Genomic DNA, 22,082 nt, shown 5'->3' on the forward strand with positions numbered 1-22,082 from the left:
TCAATTGTAAAGAGGTGATAAAAGAAGGATAAGGGACAATTAGGGATGAAAAAGGCATTTTAAACATGGAGGCAAATGGCATGGCTGATGAGTTAAATCAACCAACAGCATGTGGATTGCAGCAGTTCAAGACAACAGTTCACCACCACTTTTTCAAGAGCAACTAGAAATGAGGGGCAATAAGTGCTGGCCAGCTGGCGATACTCATTTTAAAGTGAATAATAAAACCCTTTTTATCTGTTCTTACCCACAAGGCAGATGCTGCCCTGACTGTGGTAATACAGGAAGAAACTCAGTTATTTTAAATTTGATCAAGAGGAGGTACAGGTCAAGCGATTGGTACTTAAAAATTGTTAAAGCATCGGGATTAGATGAGATACATCCAAACATATTGAAATAAGTGAGAGTGGAAGTTGCAGAGGCACTGACAACAATCTTTCAATCTCCCCTGGATTCGGTGGTAGGGTCAATACTGTTGTATTACAAACATTATATCCTTATTCAAAAAATGTAAAGATAATTTGAGCAATAACAGACCAGCCAGCTTAACTTTGGTGGTGGGGAAACTTCTAGAAGCAATTATTCAGAATAAAATTAATAATCACATGGGAAAATGTGGGTTGACTCAGAAGAGTCAAACCTCTTTCTCCAAGTCTATGAATTTTTTGCAGGAGGCACAGAAAGATTGACACAGTAACTAACAAAGTCTCTTTGTTACAGGCTGAAGGCAACAGCTTACAGCAAACAGTAAAAGAAAATAATTGGCTTTCTTCAGGCTCTAAGTATTTTACTCCAGAGATGGGGGAAAGAAGGGAGGAGAGAGAGAGGGGGAAGAGAGAGGGAACACCAGAAGGGGAATGTGGAATGCACAGGATAAAGTGCAAAAGACATTTATGAAAATGGCCCCAAGGAAGAGAGATTTCAGGTATGAGCAAAGAGAAGTTGGGACTGTTTTACTTGGAGACGAGTATGTTAAGAGGAGATTTGACAGAAATTTTCGAAGTCATCACAGGTCTGAATAGAATAGAGAAAGTGAGAGGAAAAAAGTTATTTCCATTTGTAAACAGATTGAAAATCAGAAAAGATATCTGATCGACACTAAATTCAAATGCTCAGAAAACACGACGAGCCAAATAACCTCTTTCTTCTCTGCAACAATTCTCTGATTAGGTTGCTTGAAAAATGATCCAGATGTTCACTTTCTAGGTTACACATACACTTTTTAAGACCTGACCAAAGTAAACGCGTTACTTTTTTCCGTTCAATTTTACCCATTTTTCGACCACAACCCTGAATCCTTTTCTGCTTCTGTGACACACTGAATTGTCTCTTGGAAGATTTGATACCATTAATATCCATCCCTGGTGACTCATTGCACAACTTGAATAAACTAGACATGGCCTTTTGTGTTTGTTCAATAATTTCCTAAATTTAAACTTTCACATTCAGAAATCATTATCAGGTGAGAATGAGGGATTCTGGTGGCATTTGCAGAAGATGTTCTTATTCATCAATACATCCTATTTTTCTAAATGCAGATGTCAACATGCTCGCTGTGTCACTGATGTGGAACAGAACCCTAGTGAAGTGTCAATCATGGTTTATGTAAGTATCCATATCTAGAGGTTGACTTGTCACCTAAAATCACATTGCTAGGATATACCAAATCCATACATCTTGCAGCAATGTCACTACAATTTTAATACAGTGGCAATGGGAATACTTTAGGATTAGTACATTGAATCTTGAGGCACAGATTCTTTGATTTCCTTTTCTTAAGATTTTCATAAAACCTTGAGAAAGCAAAAGATGAAAGACTGTTTGGTAGGAGGTTTGTCACTGGTGCTGAGGGAAACATTAGGGGCATGGATTAAAAACATTTCACTACTTCACAATAGTGAAGAACATTGTCAGGCCTACTTCCCCTATCAGGTCAGTACAAACACCTCTACAACATTAGAGTGCAATTCCCTCTCTTTGTTTACTGGGTTACAGCAATTACAAACCTACCCAACAGAAAAGTTTTGAACCATGTGCAGATTTCCTTTTCAAAAGGTTCATGTGTTGTAATCTTACTTACATCTTGTGGCACCTGGATATATGCAAAGGTATACTCTGTGGCCTGGGCAGGTAGAACTCGTGTGCTGAAGGCAGGTGGCAGAACACCAAGACGAGAGGAGGCCACACACTCTTTCTAAGGGAAAGAACAAAAACAGTCAGTTTGTGCTGTGGCATATAGTGAAGACAAAAATAATCTGCATTTATATAGTTCCTTTGATTTACAGGTTTTACAGGAACATCAGCAGATAAAATTTGACAGTGAACCACATGAGGAGATAATTGGATAAGTGACCAAAAGCTCAGTCAAAGGGGTACAACTTTAAGACATGATTTAAGTAGGAGAGAAACAGAGAATGAGAGAGATTTGTGAAGGAAACTGCCAAGGCACGTGAAAGTATAGCCACTAATGGAGCAGTGAAGTAAATCTGAATATGCAAGAGACCAGTATTGGTGTGCAGATATCTCAGAGGTACAAGTGTAAAGAGAGGTGAAAGCATCAAAAACGTTGAACACAAAGACAAAAACTTCTAAAATTTAGACATTGCCATATCATGAACCGAAGTAGATTAGCAAAGAACAAAAAGCAATGTGAAGAATCATCAGACAGCAGATGAACTCAATTTTATAGAATATGGTCAGTGAAAGACTGACTGGAAAAGCAGTGGAATGTTTTGAAGAATGATACTTGTATTTGAATTTTAAGTATTAGACAATTTTTAAGATTACAAGTGGTAACAATGTGCTGATCACAGAACAGCAAAACATGAGGCCTGGAGGTTTTTAAAGACGTATGAGAGAAGATTATTAAAGACTAAAAGTAGTAAAGCACTTTAAAGATCAAATCACACATAATGCTGATGTCTGAAATACTGGCACCTCTCCCCTCCCTCAGTCTTCTTTTACTCTCCTAAAGAACTGTATTTCTTATTGGATTAAAAGTTGACAGGCATTTTCTCTCCAAAATGTCAGCCATTGTTCATGCGCAGGTGAGGTGTGCAAGCCATTCAACTGTGTAAAGCAACACAGCCAAATTCTACTCTTTGCATACCAACAGCTCACTTGTGTCAGGGGTCAGTGGGCAGTAGGCAGTAATAAAGAGGAGGAAACTATGTTTCATTCTTCGACTCCAGGAGCAGAAAGGTCAAATGCAGCAACCAATTTCAATCAATGTGGTTGACTATTAACAACTTTCTTAAGTAGCCAATGAATAATTATGCTGCCTGCAACATTCATATCCACGAAGGAATTAAAAACAAAGTGAACACAGTTTTCGTGAGGACAGAAACTGGTCCTTTTGATCTGTATCATTTAACATAGCAATGGATTTAGATTCTACTGAAATCTACAATGTATGATCAGAGGTATCCAAACTTAAATATGAATGAGCAAGAAAACTATGCAACGCAAGATTGTGTTTGAGTTCCATTTTGCATTATATATATTTATATACTCTATTTTGTGGATAAATATAGTTTCTGCAGGGAAAACAAAACTGGGAAATTATCAAGACTGAAACTTGGCCACTCTCTTGCTGAGCACAGCAACAGTAATGTAAACTCTTCTGCAGACATCACTTCATTGTAGTGTAGCCTTACGCAACTTTTAAGGTTATTTGACGGAGTCTAAAATTCTCACTTACTGCACAAGAGTTATGGCTCCAAGCTTTTTACTCCACAGCATCCAACAGGAAGACTAATGGCAGATATGGTAGGTCATGAAATATGGTAATTTAGACTGCCAGATACAATTATGGCTGAATTTACCACACATACTTTCCTACCTCAAGCCCCATCATTGGGCTACCTGAAAATCAGGTGCAATTCTCCAAATTGTCACAATTGTTTAGACAAAACGTGTGTATGAGATGTGAAATTACAAGGTATTTCAGAAAAATAATAGTTTTATTAAGAAGAAATTGTCCTCAGTCTGTTAGTGTAAACAAAATAATGTTCAATAATTTAGCTGAGTATTTCATTCCTCCTCAATTACTGGTTCCGATTCCCTCAGTTTCATGGCAGCAAAGTACAAATTGATGGAAGGTAGTGGCACTGGCTGAAACAAGTACTAGTAAGGAAGGGTCTGGAGGTTGATGATTATTTAGAGATGAAAAGGAAGTAGTCCATTCCCATATATAAACAAATTTTATATGAATTCCAGTAGCAATACATATTTAAAGGCGCCTTTGAAGTGTCAATATAAAGTGTGAAGCTGTATTTCAACAGCACTCTACACATTTTACAGCTAACAGGCTAGACTGGCATGGGTGGAGAATGTTTCGAAGAAGCTCGATCTGATCGTATTCTATCTCCGAACCTGAATTATGACCAGCTGCTTTTTCCATTTGACATGGAAGACATGTGAACTGAAGAGGTTGTTCTATTGCTGTGATGTGGAATCACTTCAGAGCTGTAGGAGAGATTTGGCAGTAGTGGAAATAGTCCAAAAAGCAACTAATGCAAACTTCTTACAGCTGCCACTAATAAGCTAAAGATATATTACCAACTGTCTGCCGAAAGAAAGCCTTTTCAGTGTCATGGAGCTGCTAACTCCGAATATTAAGAGTAGAAATAAACAGGTTGTATTTATATAGAAATTTTTATGGAGTCCCAACGTTCCTTTTTAAATAGCTGGTTTTACTGTTATATTGTAGAAAACGTAGCAGCCAATTTATGGACAGAAAACCCACAACACGGTAAGAACTAGCTAATCAGTTTTTACATGTTAGTTGAATGATAAATATTGGTTAGGGCACTAGCATTAACATCCCTGTAGGTTAGGACATTATCAGCTATGAGGAGATGAGCAATCTTCAGTGGAGCTCAGTGTCAGTTACTGCACCACCAGGAACTGAACACTACTGCAGCTTTCAGATCTAGTTTTAGCCCAAATTGTACCAAAATAAATAAAAAGTACAGGTTCTTCAACTCTATTCAAATTCCTTATCAACATCAACACATTTATTGCAAGGGTTGTAAAAATGCAACAAATGGACTGTATGCAGTCATGAGGACTTGCCTTTTCTGTTAAAAAAAAACTCTATTTTGTGTATTTATTTAGATGTACAGATCGGACTGATTTGACTTTCATGGGTCTGAAAAAGCTGCTATTGATGCTGATCTGCTATTATTCTTAATTTGAAATATTTGCACATGAACAGAACATAGAATGATACACCACACAAATATGTCATTTTGCTCAGTGTCCACTGGGTCTATGCTAGATCATAACTTTATACATGGGTCACAATGCTTAATAATTTGAAGCCAAATAACACAGACTGATAAAGTTAGTGTGATGTTTGCATTTCCTTATTGCTTTGGCTCATGAGACTGCAGATTTGATAATGATCATGGTCACTGCTTCCCTATCTGGGCGCAGTTGACAGAAAGATGACTGCTTCCACCTTATTTACAATTAATATCGACAGAATTGATAGCTGAAAGGAAAGACAGCAACATGTGGCAGATCATAAGCCATCTGCATCTTTTGATAATAGTTGGGTACTCTATTGGCAATCTTCAATATCTGTGCAGATCTTTCAGAATGTCTGTTTGCTACTTTTATTCACTTAAGCAGACTTCTTATCAATTCGAGTCAGAATTGTAGAAACTTAAAAAATTGTTCCCCTCTTCATCTGAAGGAAGTAGATTAATTCTGTTAACAAGAACGGTGTGTGTTACAGTACTCAAACATTGATTTTTCTTGTGAGGTAAGACCAAATGTGTCATTGTCACAGCCTGGCCCAATCTCATCCTTGTGTGTTCCAATGCTTGTTAATAGATAGAAATTAGGAATGGGAACCAACATTTGCTTTACATTCATTCATGGGCTGCAGGTATTTCTGGCTAGACCAGCATTTACGACCCATCCCTAATTGTTAAGAGTCAACTACATTTCAGTGGGTCTCAAGTGACATGTAGGCCAGACTAGACAAGGACAGCTGATCTCCTTCCCTAAAGAGCATTAGTGAAGCAGCAAGTATTTTTTAATGACAATTGATATTGGCCATTCAGCCAGGTCTTAATTCAAGATTTTTCTGAATTCAATTTCCACCATCTGCAATGTTCCCAGAACACTGAATGGTGGCTCTGGATTGCTAGTTCAGTGACACTACCACAACATAATCACCTCCCTCAGTAAAGATCTCCACTTGTTCAGGGACGGTAGGGATATTCTTTATTATGAAGGTGATGCTGGTGGGACCACATTTATTATGATTCTTGAGGTAAAGAAAGCTTTTCAAATTAAATCTCAATTATTTTTGCACTAATAATTTAAACTGATGGAGTGCATGTATGGAATGAGCTGCCAGAGGAAGTGGTGGAGGCTGGTACATTTGCAACATTTAAAAGACATCTGGGTGGGTATATGAATAGGAAGCGTTTGGAGGGATATAGGCCGGGTGCTGGCAAGGTTGGGATATCTGGTCATCATGGACGAGTTGGACTAAAAGGTCTGTTTCCATACTGTACTTCTCTATGACGCTATGACTCCAGTAATGATATTAAGGAAGCAAGTCCAGGATACTGGTTAAAAGATGAAGGAGGAATGTAATTATACATGTAAGTCGTGAGAAAACCCATTATATTTTTGCTTATTCTCAGAACCAAAATGTTGATGTGGTTGGTCCGTTAAGCTTATGGTCAATGGGTAATCATGAGTCTCACAATATGTGCACTTGGTGATGCTGATGTTCCCTATAGTTAAAGGGAAATGATTGGACTCTGTCTTACTTGAGATGGTCATTACCTGACACCGATGTTTCATGAATATTGCTGGCTGTTTGTCAGTCTAAACCTAATATTAGAGCTGAAAATGTGTTGCTGGAAAAGCGCAGCAGGTCAGGCAGCATCCAGGGAACAGAAGAATTGACGTTTCGGGCATAAGCCCTTCTTCAGGAATCCTGAAGAAGGGCTTATGCCCGAAACGTCGATTCTCCTGTTCTCTGGATGCTGCCTGACCTGTTGCGCTTTTCCAGCAACACATTTTCAGCTCTGATCTCCAGCATCTGCAGTCCTCACTTTCTCCTCAAAGATTTAAACCTAATATTATCCAGGTCCTTCTATAGGATGACAAGAACATCTGAATATGGTGGAGATAATTTCGTCGAGAAGCTTCTGAAGTTGGGTCCTTGGGTTCCGATGACCTTTGGCTGATCACCTTTCCACTCCCCATTATCTTGTGAAATGACATTTCATCTCTACTTGCCCTATAACCATTATCCTCTGAACTCTAATCCCACTTCCCTTAAAAACTACAAATCAAGCTTGTGTTTTTTCTTTCAAGTCAAGGAAAGAGTTTGGATCCTGTCTCAAGTTTTAATGCTTACCTTACTGGTGATCTAAGTTCATTGGTAAACCTTGATAACTAATGTTTCCACATTATGAGAGAAAAGTTCAGAAGCTGAAAAAGTGGGTTTCCATTAACTGAAGAGTTTGATGTCCTAATTTATTTAGAAATGGATTGTTAGCTCAAAAACAGATAGAAAAGGCCCTCGTCCTTTTACAAGACAATATAAAGGATATAAGAGAAGAAATAAATTGCTGATTCTGCACAAATCATTCAGGGGAATGATTCATCAGAGGATGATGTTCCACATACTTTTTAGCTGCCTGCAGTAACTCCTTTTCTCTGGTATCAGGTGCTGCCTAATGCATCAGAAGAATAGATGTATCAGAGAGAGTGAGAGTGAGAGTGTGTGAGAGTGAGAGAGAGAGGTATACACTTTAATTGAAATTCAAAAGAAAGAAAATTTACACAACCATGATCTGTGGCAGATGTACCATGAGTACCAAACACAAGGTATATTAGTTGCAAATGAACTCATTTTATCATGGCGAGGAAAAGCAATGCTGCTACAGCAATTGAATTGTGGAGAGAACTTCTTCAGTTTTACTAGCCTCTTAGTTTGCAATGTAGCTAATATTCTTCAAAGTTTTTCATCCTTATGCTTACCATCTTATATTCTTACTGGTGATAGATATCAGTTAGATTACGAAAGGCTGTAACAGGGTAAATGTATAAAAGTCACTGTTAGTAGGAGGATGCTCTAAAGGATTTGGTGGATTTCAAGTACTTACATTGCCATAATCAATATAGAAGACATGGACTTTGGCAGGTGATTCAACCTTTTCCACTCGAGCTCTGTACCTATTTTGAAAACAGAACAGTGGGATTCATGAGACAAGAAGTTATTATGGGACTAGTTCATAGCAAGACCTGACGCTGAGATTCAGCATTTGTGCTCAGCCCCACTGCCGTACAAATTATACAAGTGAAAGATGTACAATAGTGTCTGCTTTTAAAATCATGTTGTTTAACTTTGATAAATTGATTTTATATGGCAATTACTCCTTTGCATTAACCTGGCAAAAGCGATACCAGTTAATCTAATCATAGCTTCCCTTCCCTTTTCAGTCACTCTCATCTCAGTCTGAAATTTAGCTCTTTTGTCCATGTTTAAACCAAGGCTCTAATGAGTTCAGGAGTTGAGGTTCTACGGTATAACTGAAGCAATACTTCCCTAATTTTGCATTAAATTCTCAATAGATTATAACATTCTAATAGCATTCCTAATTACTTGCTGGACTGCATACTAGCCGTGTGTTTCATGGACTAGGATACCTGGATCCCTTTGTATCTCAGAGTTCAGCTCGGTCTCTCCATTTGTACTTGCCTTTTAAGATAATAATACTTCTATTTATTCTTCCTTCCAAAATGAGTAATTTCATATTTTTCCACATTATATTCATTTTGCCAATCTTTGACCCACCCAAATTAATTTATAACTTTTTGTAACTCTTTAGGTCGTCTTCACGACTTACTTAGTTAACTACCTTTGTGTCATCAGCAAACTTGCCACTAAAGTCACTAAAACAAATTTCAAACAGTTGTGGTCCTAACAGTAATCTCTGTGGCACACCATTCATTACATCCTATCAATCTGAAAAAGACCAATTTTATGCCTATTCTCAGCTTCCTGTTAGACAGCCAATCTTTCAGCCATGCCAACATCCGACACTATGAACTTCTCTTTGCCACCAGGCTGTAATGTTTGCTGACCAGGAAAAGACAACCGAGATATGAGAAGCAATGCTAGGGAGGCATCTGAAAACAAAGATGAGAATTTTCAAAACCTTAGCATTGCTGGACTGCAAGGCAATGTCCTTTGCTCAGAAAAGGTGTGATGGGTGGATTCAACTAGATGCCATTTAGGATTTGGACAGAAGGGATATGGATGAGCTTAACTTTACAGAAGGTTCAAGACAGAATATGGATTGAAGAGTAGTTTGGAATAATAAAGTTTGGTGGCAATAAAAACATGGAAAACATGCTTTATTGGCAAATATGGTAGTCTTATTATTGCACAAAGTTTCACAATCTACAAAGTTATAATGGATCTGTTGGAATGAATGGCCTTTTTCTGTATGTAATGCCTATGGACAGAATTTAATGCTTGTTGTTTCAAATCAAAGAATAGCTCTCTGTTGTAAACCACCAAATGCCCCAGTTTTTCTTGCTTAATGCAAAATTGTAAAAATAAATTGCAATTTTCTTTTTTGATTCAGGTGCTTGGAGGAACTGGTCAGGTGGTTTCACAGCAACAATAGCCCTCAAAGACCTTGGCAAAGGAGCCATTTGTTTTAATCTACCTCTAACAACAATATAGAGGAGAATCATAATTAAGATCATCTGCACCCCACATACTTTCCAGTAATCAAAGGTGTTTTTTTTTCTTGATGGGGTGGGAAGGAAGGGGGGGGCAGAAAGCAGAGGATGTGAATCGTTGAGGGGATCCTGCTAATTCAGTGTGAACTAGAAATAAATAGCTGTGCCTATTGTTTAATTGGTAGACTGTATTATCTGAGTAATCCAACTGGTAGAATGAAAGCAAAATCAGTCAATATATTCTGATAAGAAAATGGACAAAATATAGGTTTGGTAGAGGAAAAGTGGATTTGATCTCTACAGATCCGAAGGGAAGGGTGAGAGCTTGGCACATCTAATAACTTCTACATGCACTATTCCTCAGAGGCAATATGTTGCAGGATTATGTCTGTCCTCTTAAGTAATCCAGTATCGCAGAGAAGTTGTGTAAGTCAACATTTGTTAAAATCTAGTGTTGTTTTTGAGATCTGACTATGTTTGAAAAGATGTTTCTAACAATTGCTGTCAGTCAATAATTGATCTAAAGCAAATATCATTTCTTCACAGAAGGTTATCATCCAACATTTGACAAGCATTTCAGAAAAGTACACACTTAAGGGAGGAATCAGAAGCAGGGTAAAATATTTGAACTCCAACAACCTCCTGAGTTCAGTTTTGTTTGCAGTCTCTCTCTTTTGTGTGCACTGTGGCTGACTAACCATACAACTATGACCATAGTGGAAAAGAGCTGAAAATTATGAAACCTGTTGGCCAAGTTAGTTTGGAAGATTTAGAAGTGTCTAACACTTGAAACCTTCACAGTGATAGTGTGCCCATCACAATCCATTGTGCAATAACTCTGGTATCAGAGTTATTCATTTTCAGCTGCCTCTCCTTCCCCTATACAGTTCCTGCAAGTCAACTGCAAGTAAATGGGTGACGGCCCAAGTTGAGTGCGTATCAAAGCCAGATTCTGATCATGGAATGCTGCCTCAGAATCATGGATTCGATTCTGGCCTTGGGCGATTATCTGAATGGAGTTTTCACATTATCCCCATGTCTGTGTGGGTTTCGTCCGGGTGCTCTGGTTTCCTCCCACAGTTCAAAGATGTGCAGGTTAGATGGATTGGCAATGCTAAACTGCCCATCATATCCAGGGGTGTGCACGAAGGAGGATTAGCCATGGGAAATGTGGAATATAGAGTTGGTTTTTTTTGGGTTGGGTTCTGGGTGGGATCCTGTTTGGAGGGTCAATGTGGTTTCAATGGGCCGAATGGCCTGCTTCCATACTGTATGGATTCTATGAACCCACATCAATATTCCTGTTATTATTATACCAGAGTTCAGGGATAATACCCTGAATGAACACCCTTCTAGCAATCTCAATGAAAAAACTTGTTATTTGGCCATTAACTTGATTTGAGCAAGCCAGACAAGTCTGTAATCCCTTCAGGCCACATTGCAGAAATGTGGTAATCTTCTGGGAATGCGACACAAAGTCACAAGAACAGATTTCCAAGTTGTTGAATTCTACATGTAGCTTCCTCAAGGAAGGTATGCAACACTAGTAATAAATGAACGTTGGTCTTGAACTAAAGGAAGCACAAACTGCCAATCAGAGGTGCTTTTTTCAGATGAGACATTAAACCAGTCCTCATCTGCCCGATTAGCTGGAATAAAATATTCTATGACACTGTTTTCAAGAGGAGTTTTCTGCTCATTTACCTTCTCAGCAATATCACAAAAGTGGTTACCTGATCATTACCACATCGCTGTTTATGCAGGCTTGCTGAGTGCAAATCGGCTGCACCATCTCCTACATCACAGCAGCGATTATTTCAAAACTACTTAACTGACTGGAAAGATTTTAGGGATTCTGAAAATCAAAACTGTATAAATGCACATATTTCAGTTATATTAAGAAAACTGTGTGTTGGTCCAGGACCTAGCACAGGATACCAAATTGTAGCGAGTATAATTAACTGCATTGTAAATTGGGAGTGATCAATAATTTATCCAAAAGGTAAATCACAGTTGAGGGATATAGAATAATTGCACAGTGGGTTGTAAAGTAACAAATTAACTGAAATATTAACAAAACCTTTTTTGTCCTAAAGAATGATTTTTTTTGTGATCTGGAATGCACGGTCTGAGAATCTGGTAGAATAGGTTTCACGGTAATTTTCAAAAGGAAATTTAATTAATACTTGAATGGTGAGCTAAATCAACAGTAATTTCAAATAATTGATACAGGCACAGAGACCTTCTTCAGTGCTGTACCACTCTGGAAAAAAAAATCAATAATTGTGTTGACCAAACTTTGCCTAAACCCGATCTGTTTGTGTTTCTTCCATATGGTGCTGAATTAAAGTCTCTCAGCTAGTTGGTATAAGGTCTGAACTACAATGGCACAAACAAAGATATTTTGGGCACCAGGCAAAACTAATGCATATGGTCAATAGTGTCAGCCCCGCAGGTGGTAATGTATGAATGAGGAAAGAACATACACTCCATCATTCAGTTAATTTTTCTAATTAATCTCCTGAGGAAAACGAATAAATATAGCGAAAACTTTCAGGAGAAATCTCGGACATTGGAAAGAAAGCTTCAGGACAAAGATTGCAATTAATAGTAAATCGTGACCAATGTTTTCCACAGAAAATGTTCTCGCTGTTCCAATAGAATTGCAATCATAAAGTCCCATTAGCTGTCTGTATTGATGGTCATTCCTAACTAAATTCAAACACTATTCAGTTGTTTTGTAAATAAGCCTTTTACTAAACCCTCATTTTGCTAATGGGAAATTCTTCTACCCTGGTGTAGTTATAGATAGAAACTTGTTTAAACCATTCAAGATTTTAACTCTTGGTCTCCCGTTCTTAAGACCGTAAGATGTAAGAGGAGAAATAGGCCATTCACCTCACTGGGTCTGCTTCACCATACAATGAGATCAAGGCTAATCCTGACAATCCTCAGTTTAACTTTTCTGCCTTATTCCTAGAAGGCTCAGTTTCCAATTGATCAAAAATAAAACGCAGTTCACCTCAGCACTGAAAATACTTAATGCCTCAGCCTCTACAGCCCTCTGCAGAATAAAACATTCAACAGATTGACTCTCCTGTGAGAGCAAAAAATCCTTCCAATCTGCCTTAAATGGGTGACCCCTTACTTGGGATTATGCTCTCTAGCCCTAGGCTCCTGCACAAGGGGAAAACAACCTCTCCATGTTTACTGTCAATCCGTGAAAGAACCTTCTAAGTTTCAAAAATGTTTCCTCTCATTCTTCTAAACTTGAGGCCAACCTCTCCTTGTAAGAAAATCCCTCCAGACCCAGAATCAACTTAGGAAACTGTCTCTGAACTGCCTCCAATGGCAGAATATCATTTTTTTGATAAGTTCACAGTATTCCAGCTGTGGTTTGACTGGTGTCTTGTGCAGTCTTTTTGCAAGATTTCCCTCTTCTTATACTCCATTACCTTTGAAATAAAGGGTAGGAGTCCATTTGCCTTTCTTATGATCCACTGAACTTGGATGCCAGCATTTTATGATTCATGCTCAAATCCCTCTGTGCTGCAGTTCTCTGCAGTTTTTTTCCCATTTAAATAATATTCAATTCTTCCTGCCAAAGTTTCTAACCTCACAGCCACATTACACTCCATCTGCCAAATTTTTCTCCATTTGCTTAACCTATTCATTTTCCTCTGTATATTGTGTCATCCTCACTGCATTAGTATGTATTGTAAATAACTGAGGCCCCAACACTGATCCCTGGCTTTGATACTCTATTATTTGCATTCCCCATCTTGAAAATGTCCACTTTATCCCAAACTTTGTCTTCTGTTAGTTAACCTCTATCCATTTTAATATTCTACTCCCAACACCAAAGGTTCTTATCTTATTAAATAGCCTTATGTACAGTACCTTACTGAACACCTTTTGGAAATCGATGTCTACTAGTTCTCCTTTACCTATCTTGCTTGTTACTTTTTCAAAGTAATGTAATAAATTTATCAGTCATTATTTTCCCCTTGTGAAGCCATACAGACTCTGCTTGATTTTAAATACTAAATTATGTCATTTATGATAGACTCAAGCATTTTCCCAATGACAGATGGAAATCCTTGATTTGCCCAGGACAGCATCTTCCAAACCCATGACCATTTCCATCTAGAAGGACAAGGGCAGGAGATATATGGGAACACCACCACCTCCAAGTTCCCTTTTAAGCCACTCACTGTCCTGACTTGGAAATTAATTACCGTTCCTTCACTGTCACTGGGTCAAAATCCTGGAATTCCCTCCTTAATGGCATTGTGGGTCAACCACAGCAGGTGGTTCAAGATGGCAGCTCATCACCACCTTTTTAAGGGCAACTATGGATGGGCAATAAATGCTGGCCAGCCAGCGATACTCACATTCCACAAAATGAAAATAAAAAAGCTATAGTTACGTGTTGTTTCTCTCCCTTTTTGAATATGTTGTTACATGGTCAGTTTTCCAATTCTCTAGGACTTTTCCAAAATCAACAAATTTTCAGAGGATTATGAATAGTGCATCTACTGGCTCTGTCACTACTTCCTTTAAAATTTTAGGATGCAACCCATTAAGTACAGACGATCTGTTGGCATTTAGCCCTGTTTATTTCCTTAGTACATTTTCTGTAGTGCCAGTTACTGTGTTCATTCTTCCATGTCTCATTTTTTTTTAAATTGAAAAGAAGTTCAATTTTACTGCCAATCTAAACTGTTTTGGTTCCAGGATTAATCTAACATAACCAATGACCTAATGAAAGCAAATCTTCAACTCATGTGCTTGAACACAATGTGCTTCCATTTTTGTCAGGCCATGGGACCAGAAAAGTATCACCTGTGGTATAACTACCAGTCAATAATGCACATTTATCTTAACATGCTCTTCTACACAGAAAGTCATGGAATGGAAGGAGTATGATTCTTTTCTGCAAAGAAAGAGGCCATTTGTCTTTGCCATTTGTCTATTGCTTCTGCCAACTCTGTGAAAAAGTTATTACTGCATGGATGCGAAAGCTTGAATTAAACTCAATCAGTAGAGGCACCCTAAATTTATACCATTCTAACATCCAATCCCATTATAGCACTGCACATCTTAAATGTACACCAGGTTTTGTTACCAGAACTCGAACTGATAAAAGCTTCTGTTTGAACATGCAAGTCTCTCTGACCTTTTACTTTTTAAAAAGTTGTAATTTATGTTGCTGATGCATCTTTTTAACTGTTGTCAAAAACAAAATCTCTTCCACGTTTCTGTATAAAATTTTATTCGCCCACAGGTATCTATGCAGAGATAAACATTAGAATTATTTAAGATATTTTTGGATGTTCCAATGCAAAATCTTTCTGAATGAATCAGGCAAAGTGGTCAAAAAGACCTTTGACCATCTTACTTGTGAAAACAGGTGGGAGATATTCTATAATAACTTGTGTGAAGAGCTACCCAAAGATGCTCTACAGAGGCATAATCAGACATAAATGATTGTGAACAAAATAAAATGCTTTGTTTGAAGTGCAACTAAAAAAAAATGTCAAAGAATTTGATTTTAAAGAGGACAAATATAGAAAAATAGAAGGGATAGATAAAGTAACTGAGAGCTTTGGGCCCATACAACTGGGGGCCATAAATCAGGGAAATGGGGTTGAAGGAAGCTAAGAAAATGTTTTAGGTTTAAATAAGTTGCAGACATTGGGAAAGTGAGACCATAAAGAAACTTAAAAACTAGGAAAATAATTTAAATTTTGAGATATCGAGAGATCAGGAATTGAGGCTCCTATGGTGTATGGGGATAATTCGTGATCAGGTGTGGAGCCATTCCAGGGCAGAGGGCTTTGGTTTTGGGTATGTAAGAGGCTGATAGAGGCGTAGTTGAGGAGGTTTGTGGTAAATATGTGGTCAGTTCAATTGTTACTTACTTAGGGAGTTAGACTATGTATCGAGTAGCATAACTTTTCCTGAATAACTATTTAATTAATTTCAGCAATTAAATGTAAGCTTTTGAGGGTTCCACGTATGGAGGAATTGCCTGCAGAAAACTACATTTCTTGGGCAACTCCTTCAGAATGTGGTATGATGAGGGCTCTACAAGGTCCTCACGTGCACCTCTGATTTATGCTGGAATAATGTAGGCCAGCAGAAAATGTGGACCAATTTTCTTGAAATATTCAGATCACTTGTGCTTTATTTTCAAAAACTTCAAGGTCATTCAAAGTAGTAACAGCAGCAGCAACAGAGTGGGTGTTAATAGCAGCAGTAGGATAAATACTTGAGGTGAAGAGTCGAGACTACAGTCAGTCCAAGCAACAACTGGGTTGTTATGGTGGATGGTTTTAACTTCCCCTATATTGATTGGGGATCCCTCAGGCTTTTCTTGAAACAATATGTAAATAGCCCAACTAGGAAAGGGCCATACTAGACCTGGCATTCGGAAAGGAACCTGGTCAGGTTATCAAAGTTTCAGTGGGGGAGCATTTCAGGAAGTTGCCATACATGACAGAGTGGCATGGTGGCTCAGTGGTTAGCACTGTTGCCTCTCAGTGTCAGGCACTGAGGTGCAATCCCACTTTTGGGCAACTGTGTGTTGGTCTCCTCCAGGTGCTCCAGTTTCCTCCCAAAGTCCAAAGATGTGCAAGTTTGATGGATTAGTGATGGGAAATGCAGTTACGAGGATAGGGTAGGGCGTGAGATACTCTTCAGAGGTTTGGTGTGGACTCAATGGCCAAATAGCCTGCTTCCATGCTGTAACTTAAATTTTAAGTTACTTACAGATAAGGATAAGTGCCACCCTTGGGTGAAAGTACCAAACTGAGGGATGGCTAACTACCACGTCATTATGCAGGAACTGGGAAATGTAGATTGGGGAGGCTATTTGATGGTAAAGGAGAAAGTGAGGTCTGCAGATGCTGGAGATCAGAGCTGAAAATGTGTTGCTGGAAAAGCGCAGCAGGTCAGGCAGCATCCAGGGAACAGGAGAATCGACGTTTCGGGCATAAGCCCTTCTTCAGAAGAAGGGCTTATGCCCGAAACATCGATTCTCCTGTTCCCTGGATGCTGCCTGACCTGCTGTGCTTTTCCAGCAACACCTTTTCAGCAGTATTTGATGGTAAATCCACATCTGGCATATGGGAATCTTTTATAGGCCATTTGATTAGAGTTCAGGACCACCATGTTCTTGTGAAAATAGGGTCAAGAATAGCAAGATTTGGGAACCTTGGATGACAGGAAAAGTTCAGAGCTTAGTCAAAAAGGAAAAAGCAGCATACTTAAAATTTAGGAAACTGATGACAGACGGAACCCTCAAAGAATACAAAGCTAGCTGAAAAGAATTCAAAGTAGTAATTAGGAGGCTAAAAGGGCCACGGAATATCTCTGGCAACAGATTAAGAAAAATCCCAAGGCATTTTATACATATGTAAGGAGCAAGAGGTTGGCTGTGGAAAGGATACGCCCACTCAAGGATAAAGCAGGGAACTTATGTGTGGAACCAGACGAAGTAGATGAAGTCCTTAAGAAATATCTTATATCAGTATTCACAAAGGAGAAGGACATGGTGGATGGTGAGTCTTGGGAGGGCTATGTGGATATTCTAGGGCATATCAATATAAAAGAGGAAGAGATGTTGGGTGTTTTGAAAAGTCTTAAGGTAGACACATCCCCAAGACTTGAAGGAATTTGTCCTAGATTGCTGAGGGAGGCAGGTGAGGAAACTACTGGACAAGATTCTGAGGGATAGTACTGACTCAGATTTGGAAAAGTATGGATCGCTTAGTGATAGATGGCATGGCTTTGTGTAGGGAAGGTCGTGCCTCACAAACTTTATTTGGAGTTTTTTGAGGAAGTGACAAAAATGACTGATGAGGGCAGGGCAGTAGATGTTGTCTATACAGACTTTAGTAAGATGTATTACAAAGTCCCTTATGACAATTTAATACAAAAGATGAAGTCACGTGGGATCCACAGTAAGATGGATACAGAAGCTTAGTAATACAAGACAGAGAATATTGGTAGAAGGGTTTTTCTTTGACTGAAGATTTGTGACTCGTGGTGTTCCACAGAGATCAGTGTTGTTACCTGTTATTTGTAATATATATAAATAGTTTGGAGCAGAACGTAGGTGGCCTGATTAGTAAGCTTGTGGACGACACTAAGTTTGAGGAAGCTGTGAACAGTGAGGAGGATTGTCAGTGGATACAGCAGGGTATAAATAGTGTAGTGATTGTAATGAGGTTAGCCGGTAAACATCATAGAATAGGAGTTCCCTGATTGGGGCTATTGAGCTGGTTCAGGTAGGGAATCCTGGCTGACAGATATAAACAAAGAGTGCCAGAGGTGCTAGTCACTCTAAGAGTTCTCTCTGAGGAAACAGAGTGGTATCAAGTGCTATGCATGTGTAAATGAAGGGTGATTTGATGACAGGATACTTGCTTCTGTGGAGTTATTTCAGTTAGGTTGGAGCCTTGGGTGGAGAAGTGACAGATGGAGTTTAATCTGGAAAAACATAAAGTAATGCATTTTGGAAGATTGAATACACAAGGGAAGTATGCAATAAATGGCAAGACCATTAGAAGCATTCACAAACAGAAGGATCTAGCTGTACAGGTCTACAGTGCCTTGAAAGTGGGAACCTACGTGGATAAAATGATCAAGAAGTTATATTGCATGCCTGCCTTTACTATTTGGGGGATAGAGCATTAAAGTTGGCAAGTCATATTCTAACTGTATAGAACTTTATTTTGGCCACGTTTGGAATATTTTGTGAGTTTTGGTCGCAATACTACCAGAAGGATATGGAGGCTTTGTAGAGGATACAGGAACAGTTTGCCAGGATGTTGCCTAATTTGGATGGTATTAGCTATGAAGAGATATTGGACAACTTTGTTTGTTCTCACTTTTAGATTAGATTAGATTACATTACAGTGTGGAAACAGGCCCTTCGGCCCAACAAGTCCACACCGACCCGCCGAAGCGAAACTCACCCATACCCCTACATTTACCCCTTACCTAACACTACGGGCAATTTAGCATGGCCAATTCACCTGACCCTGCACATCTTTTGGACTGTGGGAGGAAACCGGAGCACCCGGAGGAAACCCACGCAGACACGGGGAGAACGTGCAAACTCCACACAGTCAGTCGCCTGAGGCGGGAATTGAACCCGGGTCTCAGGCGCTGTGAGGCAGCAGTGCTAACCAGTGTACCACTGTGCCGCCCACTTGAACAGGCCAACCTGACAGAAGACTACAAAATTATGAGGTGTGTGATATTAGCGAGGGTCTTTTCCCAGTATTCAGAGATCTTTTTCCCCCAAGATAGAAATGTTAATTACTAGGGAACATAGGTTTAAGATAAAAGGGGGGGAAATTTAAAGGAGATGTGAAAGACAAGTTGTTTTTCCCCCCCCCCCAGAGTATGGTAAATGCCTGGAATGCACTGCAAGAGGTGGTGGTGGAGGCAGATACAATAGCAATATTTAAAAGGTATCTTAGCAGATACATAAATAGGTAGGGATTACAGATTGCAAAGAGGCAAAAGGTTTTTAGTTTAGAAAGACATCATGTGTTGGTACAGTCTTGATGGGCCAAAAGGGCCCTGCTCCAGCACTGTCTTGTTTTTTTGTTCTTTGAAGTGACTGTAATACAAGAATAAAAGCATGCCACTTAATCTTGATGTCATGTCATGACTGATCTAACAAATTACTTTCACTGCTAGCCATCCACACTCCTTAAGCGCATTTCGTTGTCTGGAAATGACAGATCCTGCAGGTGGTCTGCACTTCTGCCTGAAAATTTAAAATCCAATAAGGGGGAGATTCAATGTTTGTTTATGCAAACTTAGCTTCCAAACATATAAACATTCCATACAATCCTTTCAGTTGGATGAATGATTCAAGGAATCCATTGGTCTATTGCAAGCAAGGTGATTAATTTAAAATTGCAGAGAATTAATACTTCTCCTGACAATTAATCAGGGATGACACCAATAACTTTACATTGAACAGATATTAACATATGAAATCACCCTCTGTTTACAGCACCTATCTGTCTTCAGCCCCACATATTGCTGCTTTGCAAATGTACTTGCTGTTACAGTACAGTATAGGGAAATTTAACCAGCACCTTTGAAGAAGTCACACCAGATTCAGTATGTTAACTGTTTCTTTCTTCACATGTGCTGTCAGACGTGCTGAATTTTCCCAGTATTCTCTGTGCTTGCTTCAGATTTCTAGCATCTACAGTATTTTGCTTTCACAACCACCAGGAAGTTTCCACAAACAACAATGCAAATGACCAGATAGTCTTTTTCTGAGGAATAAATGGTGACTTGGACAGGGATAGAACTATCTTCCATTTCATTAAAAAGGTACCATGGATTATTTCACATCACCTCAGAAGTTAGGTGACACCTTAGCTTCATATCTTATCTGTAACACAGGACATCCAACAGTGCAACAATCCTAGAATATCGCATTTAAGTGCTGTCCGAGATACGTGCTCAATGTTTGAGTGGGGATTGTATCAAGAATCTTCTGACACAGAGCTGGGAGTACTATTATTAAGCCAAGGTTAACACTTATTAACTTTAGGCATTGTGTTGAGTGGTCATCAAAAATAATCCAAAATAATTATCCATCATACCCAAGAAAAAAAACAAAGGTAACATCTCAAAAGAGCTATATGGTCTACTGTGACGACACCAGCTGAAAATAATCAATCGAGCTCCACTTTAGGGTTTGTGGTCAATATAGGTGCATTTCCACCAATGTAGGTTTCTGCCTCCAGCACATTTATAGACGGTGAGGCTGAGGCCACCACCTCATCTGAGTGAAAGTGAGGATTGCAGATGCTGGAGAGTCAGAATCGAAAAGTGTGGTGCTGGAAAAACACAGCAGGTCAGGCAGCATCAGAGGAGCAGGAGTCGACATTTCGGGCATAACCCTTCACATTCCTGTACTTTTCCAGCAGTACGCTTTTCAACCCCCACCTTCCCCTCTGGCAGACAAGAAATTCCCCAGTATGGATGACCTTTTCTTTTGCTCTTTCACTATCTTCCGTACTTTCATTCCTTAAAACCTATTAACATTTTTAATTTTTTCCAATTCTTACAAAGGGTAATGAATCCAAAATATCAATCTTGTTTCTCTTTCCACTGATCTCAACTCTCCTGCTGAGCATTTCAAGCATTTTCTGTTCTATTTCTGATTTCCAGCAAAGAATGACAGTTTGCTTTTGATTTCTGCAGGCTTGTGATAGATTAGATTAGATTAGATTTCCTCCAGTATGGAAACAGGCCCTTTGGCCCAACAAGTCCAGACCGACCCTCCAAACAATAACCCACCCTACCCTATATTTACCTCTGACTAATGGATCTAACACGATGGGCAATTTAGCATGGCCGATTCACCTGAAGGAAATACACGCAGACCTGGGGAGAATGTGCAAACTCCACACAGTCACCGGAGGTTGGAATCAAAACTGGCTCCCTGGCACTGTGAGGAAGCAGTGTTAACCACTGAGCCACTGTGCCGCCCACGGTGATTGGGATGCTTGCACATCTCACCTTAAAAATATTTTTGTTACAGTTTAGAACAGAGGTCATACTAAAAACAACAGCTCCAGTTGAAAAGAATGCTGTCAGCCTTCAAAGGGTAACATATTTTTGGGACTGAGCTATTATTTCTGAAGGTATAATAAAGGGAAGACTGACATGTTTAACAGCATCTATTGATTACCATAGTGATCCCGGGGGTTTATTAGGATTGAATTTATAGATAAGTATTATCATTAGGCAAATTCATCTGTAAACAGGGCATACCATGGAGGTCTAGATGTACTTAATATAGAAGAATAGAAATGGATAGTACAATGATAAGGCCCTGAAAGGTGGAAAAGACCCTCGCTAATATCACAACATAGTGAGATAGAAAGTTCACAATGCAATTAAAATTGTCAGGAATAGGTGAAGAAGAGACAGGGAAAGAGAACATAATGAGCCTGGCTGCTTTTTAAGTACATTTTCAACAACTTGTGCTCCAGAACTAACCACGCCCCAACCAAGCAATTTAAAGTACATGCGCGTTGCCTGACAACGTAGAAAGTTTCACACATTTGCCCCGTCAAAAAACAAACACAACCTAGCCAATTACCTCCCCATTAATGCAACTTGATCATCAGCAAAGTGATAGAAGGGATTGTTGATAGTGCAACGATGTGGCACTTAGTCAGCAATCACCTGCTCACTGTGGCTCAGTTCCTGGATTCATTACTGTACAGCCTTCGTCCAAACATGGATATAATAACTGAATTCCAGAGAGGAGGTGACACTGTTTTTAATATCAAGACAATTGC

At 39.1% G+C, this 22,082-nt stretch overlaps 1 protein-coding gene across 1 annotated transcript in view; it reads right to left on the reverse strand.

Annotated features, from left to right (window-relative positions):
• snd1 (staphylococcal nuclease and tudor domain containing 1) overlaps positions 1–22,082 on the reverse strand; it is an 854,179-nt gene that overhangs the window by 76,552 nt on the left and 755,545 nt on the right. The window contains exons 20-21 of the mRNA XM_043713955.1: positions 8,142–8,211; positions 2,081–2,194 (exon numbers count right to left, since the gene is read on the reverse strand). Of these exons, the coding sequence (XP_043569890.1) occupies positions 2,081–2,194; positions 8,142–8,211 (184 nt within the window). The remainder of the gene's footprint in view (positions 1–2,080; positions 2,195–8,141; positions 8,212–22,082) is intronic.

This window comes from Chiloscyllium plagiosum, chromosome 23, assembly GCF_004010195.1.
Source record: "Chiloscyllium plagiosum isolate BGI_BamShark_2017 chromosome 23, ASM401019v2, whole genome shotgun sequence".
NCBI classification, from domain to species: domain Eukaryota; kingdom Metazoa; phylum Chordata; class Chondrichthyes; order Orectolobiformes; family Hemiscylliidae; genus Chiloscyllium; species Chiloscyllium plagiosum.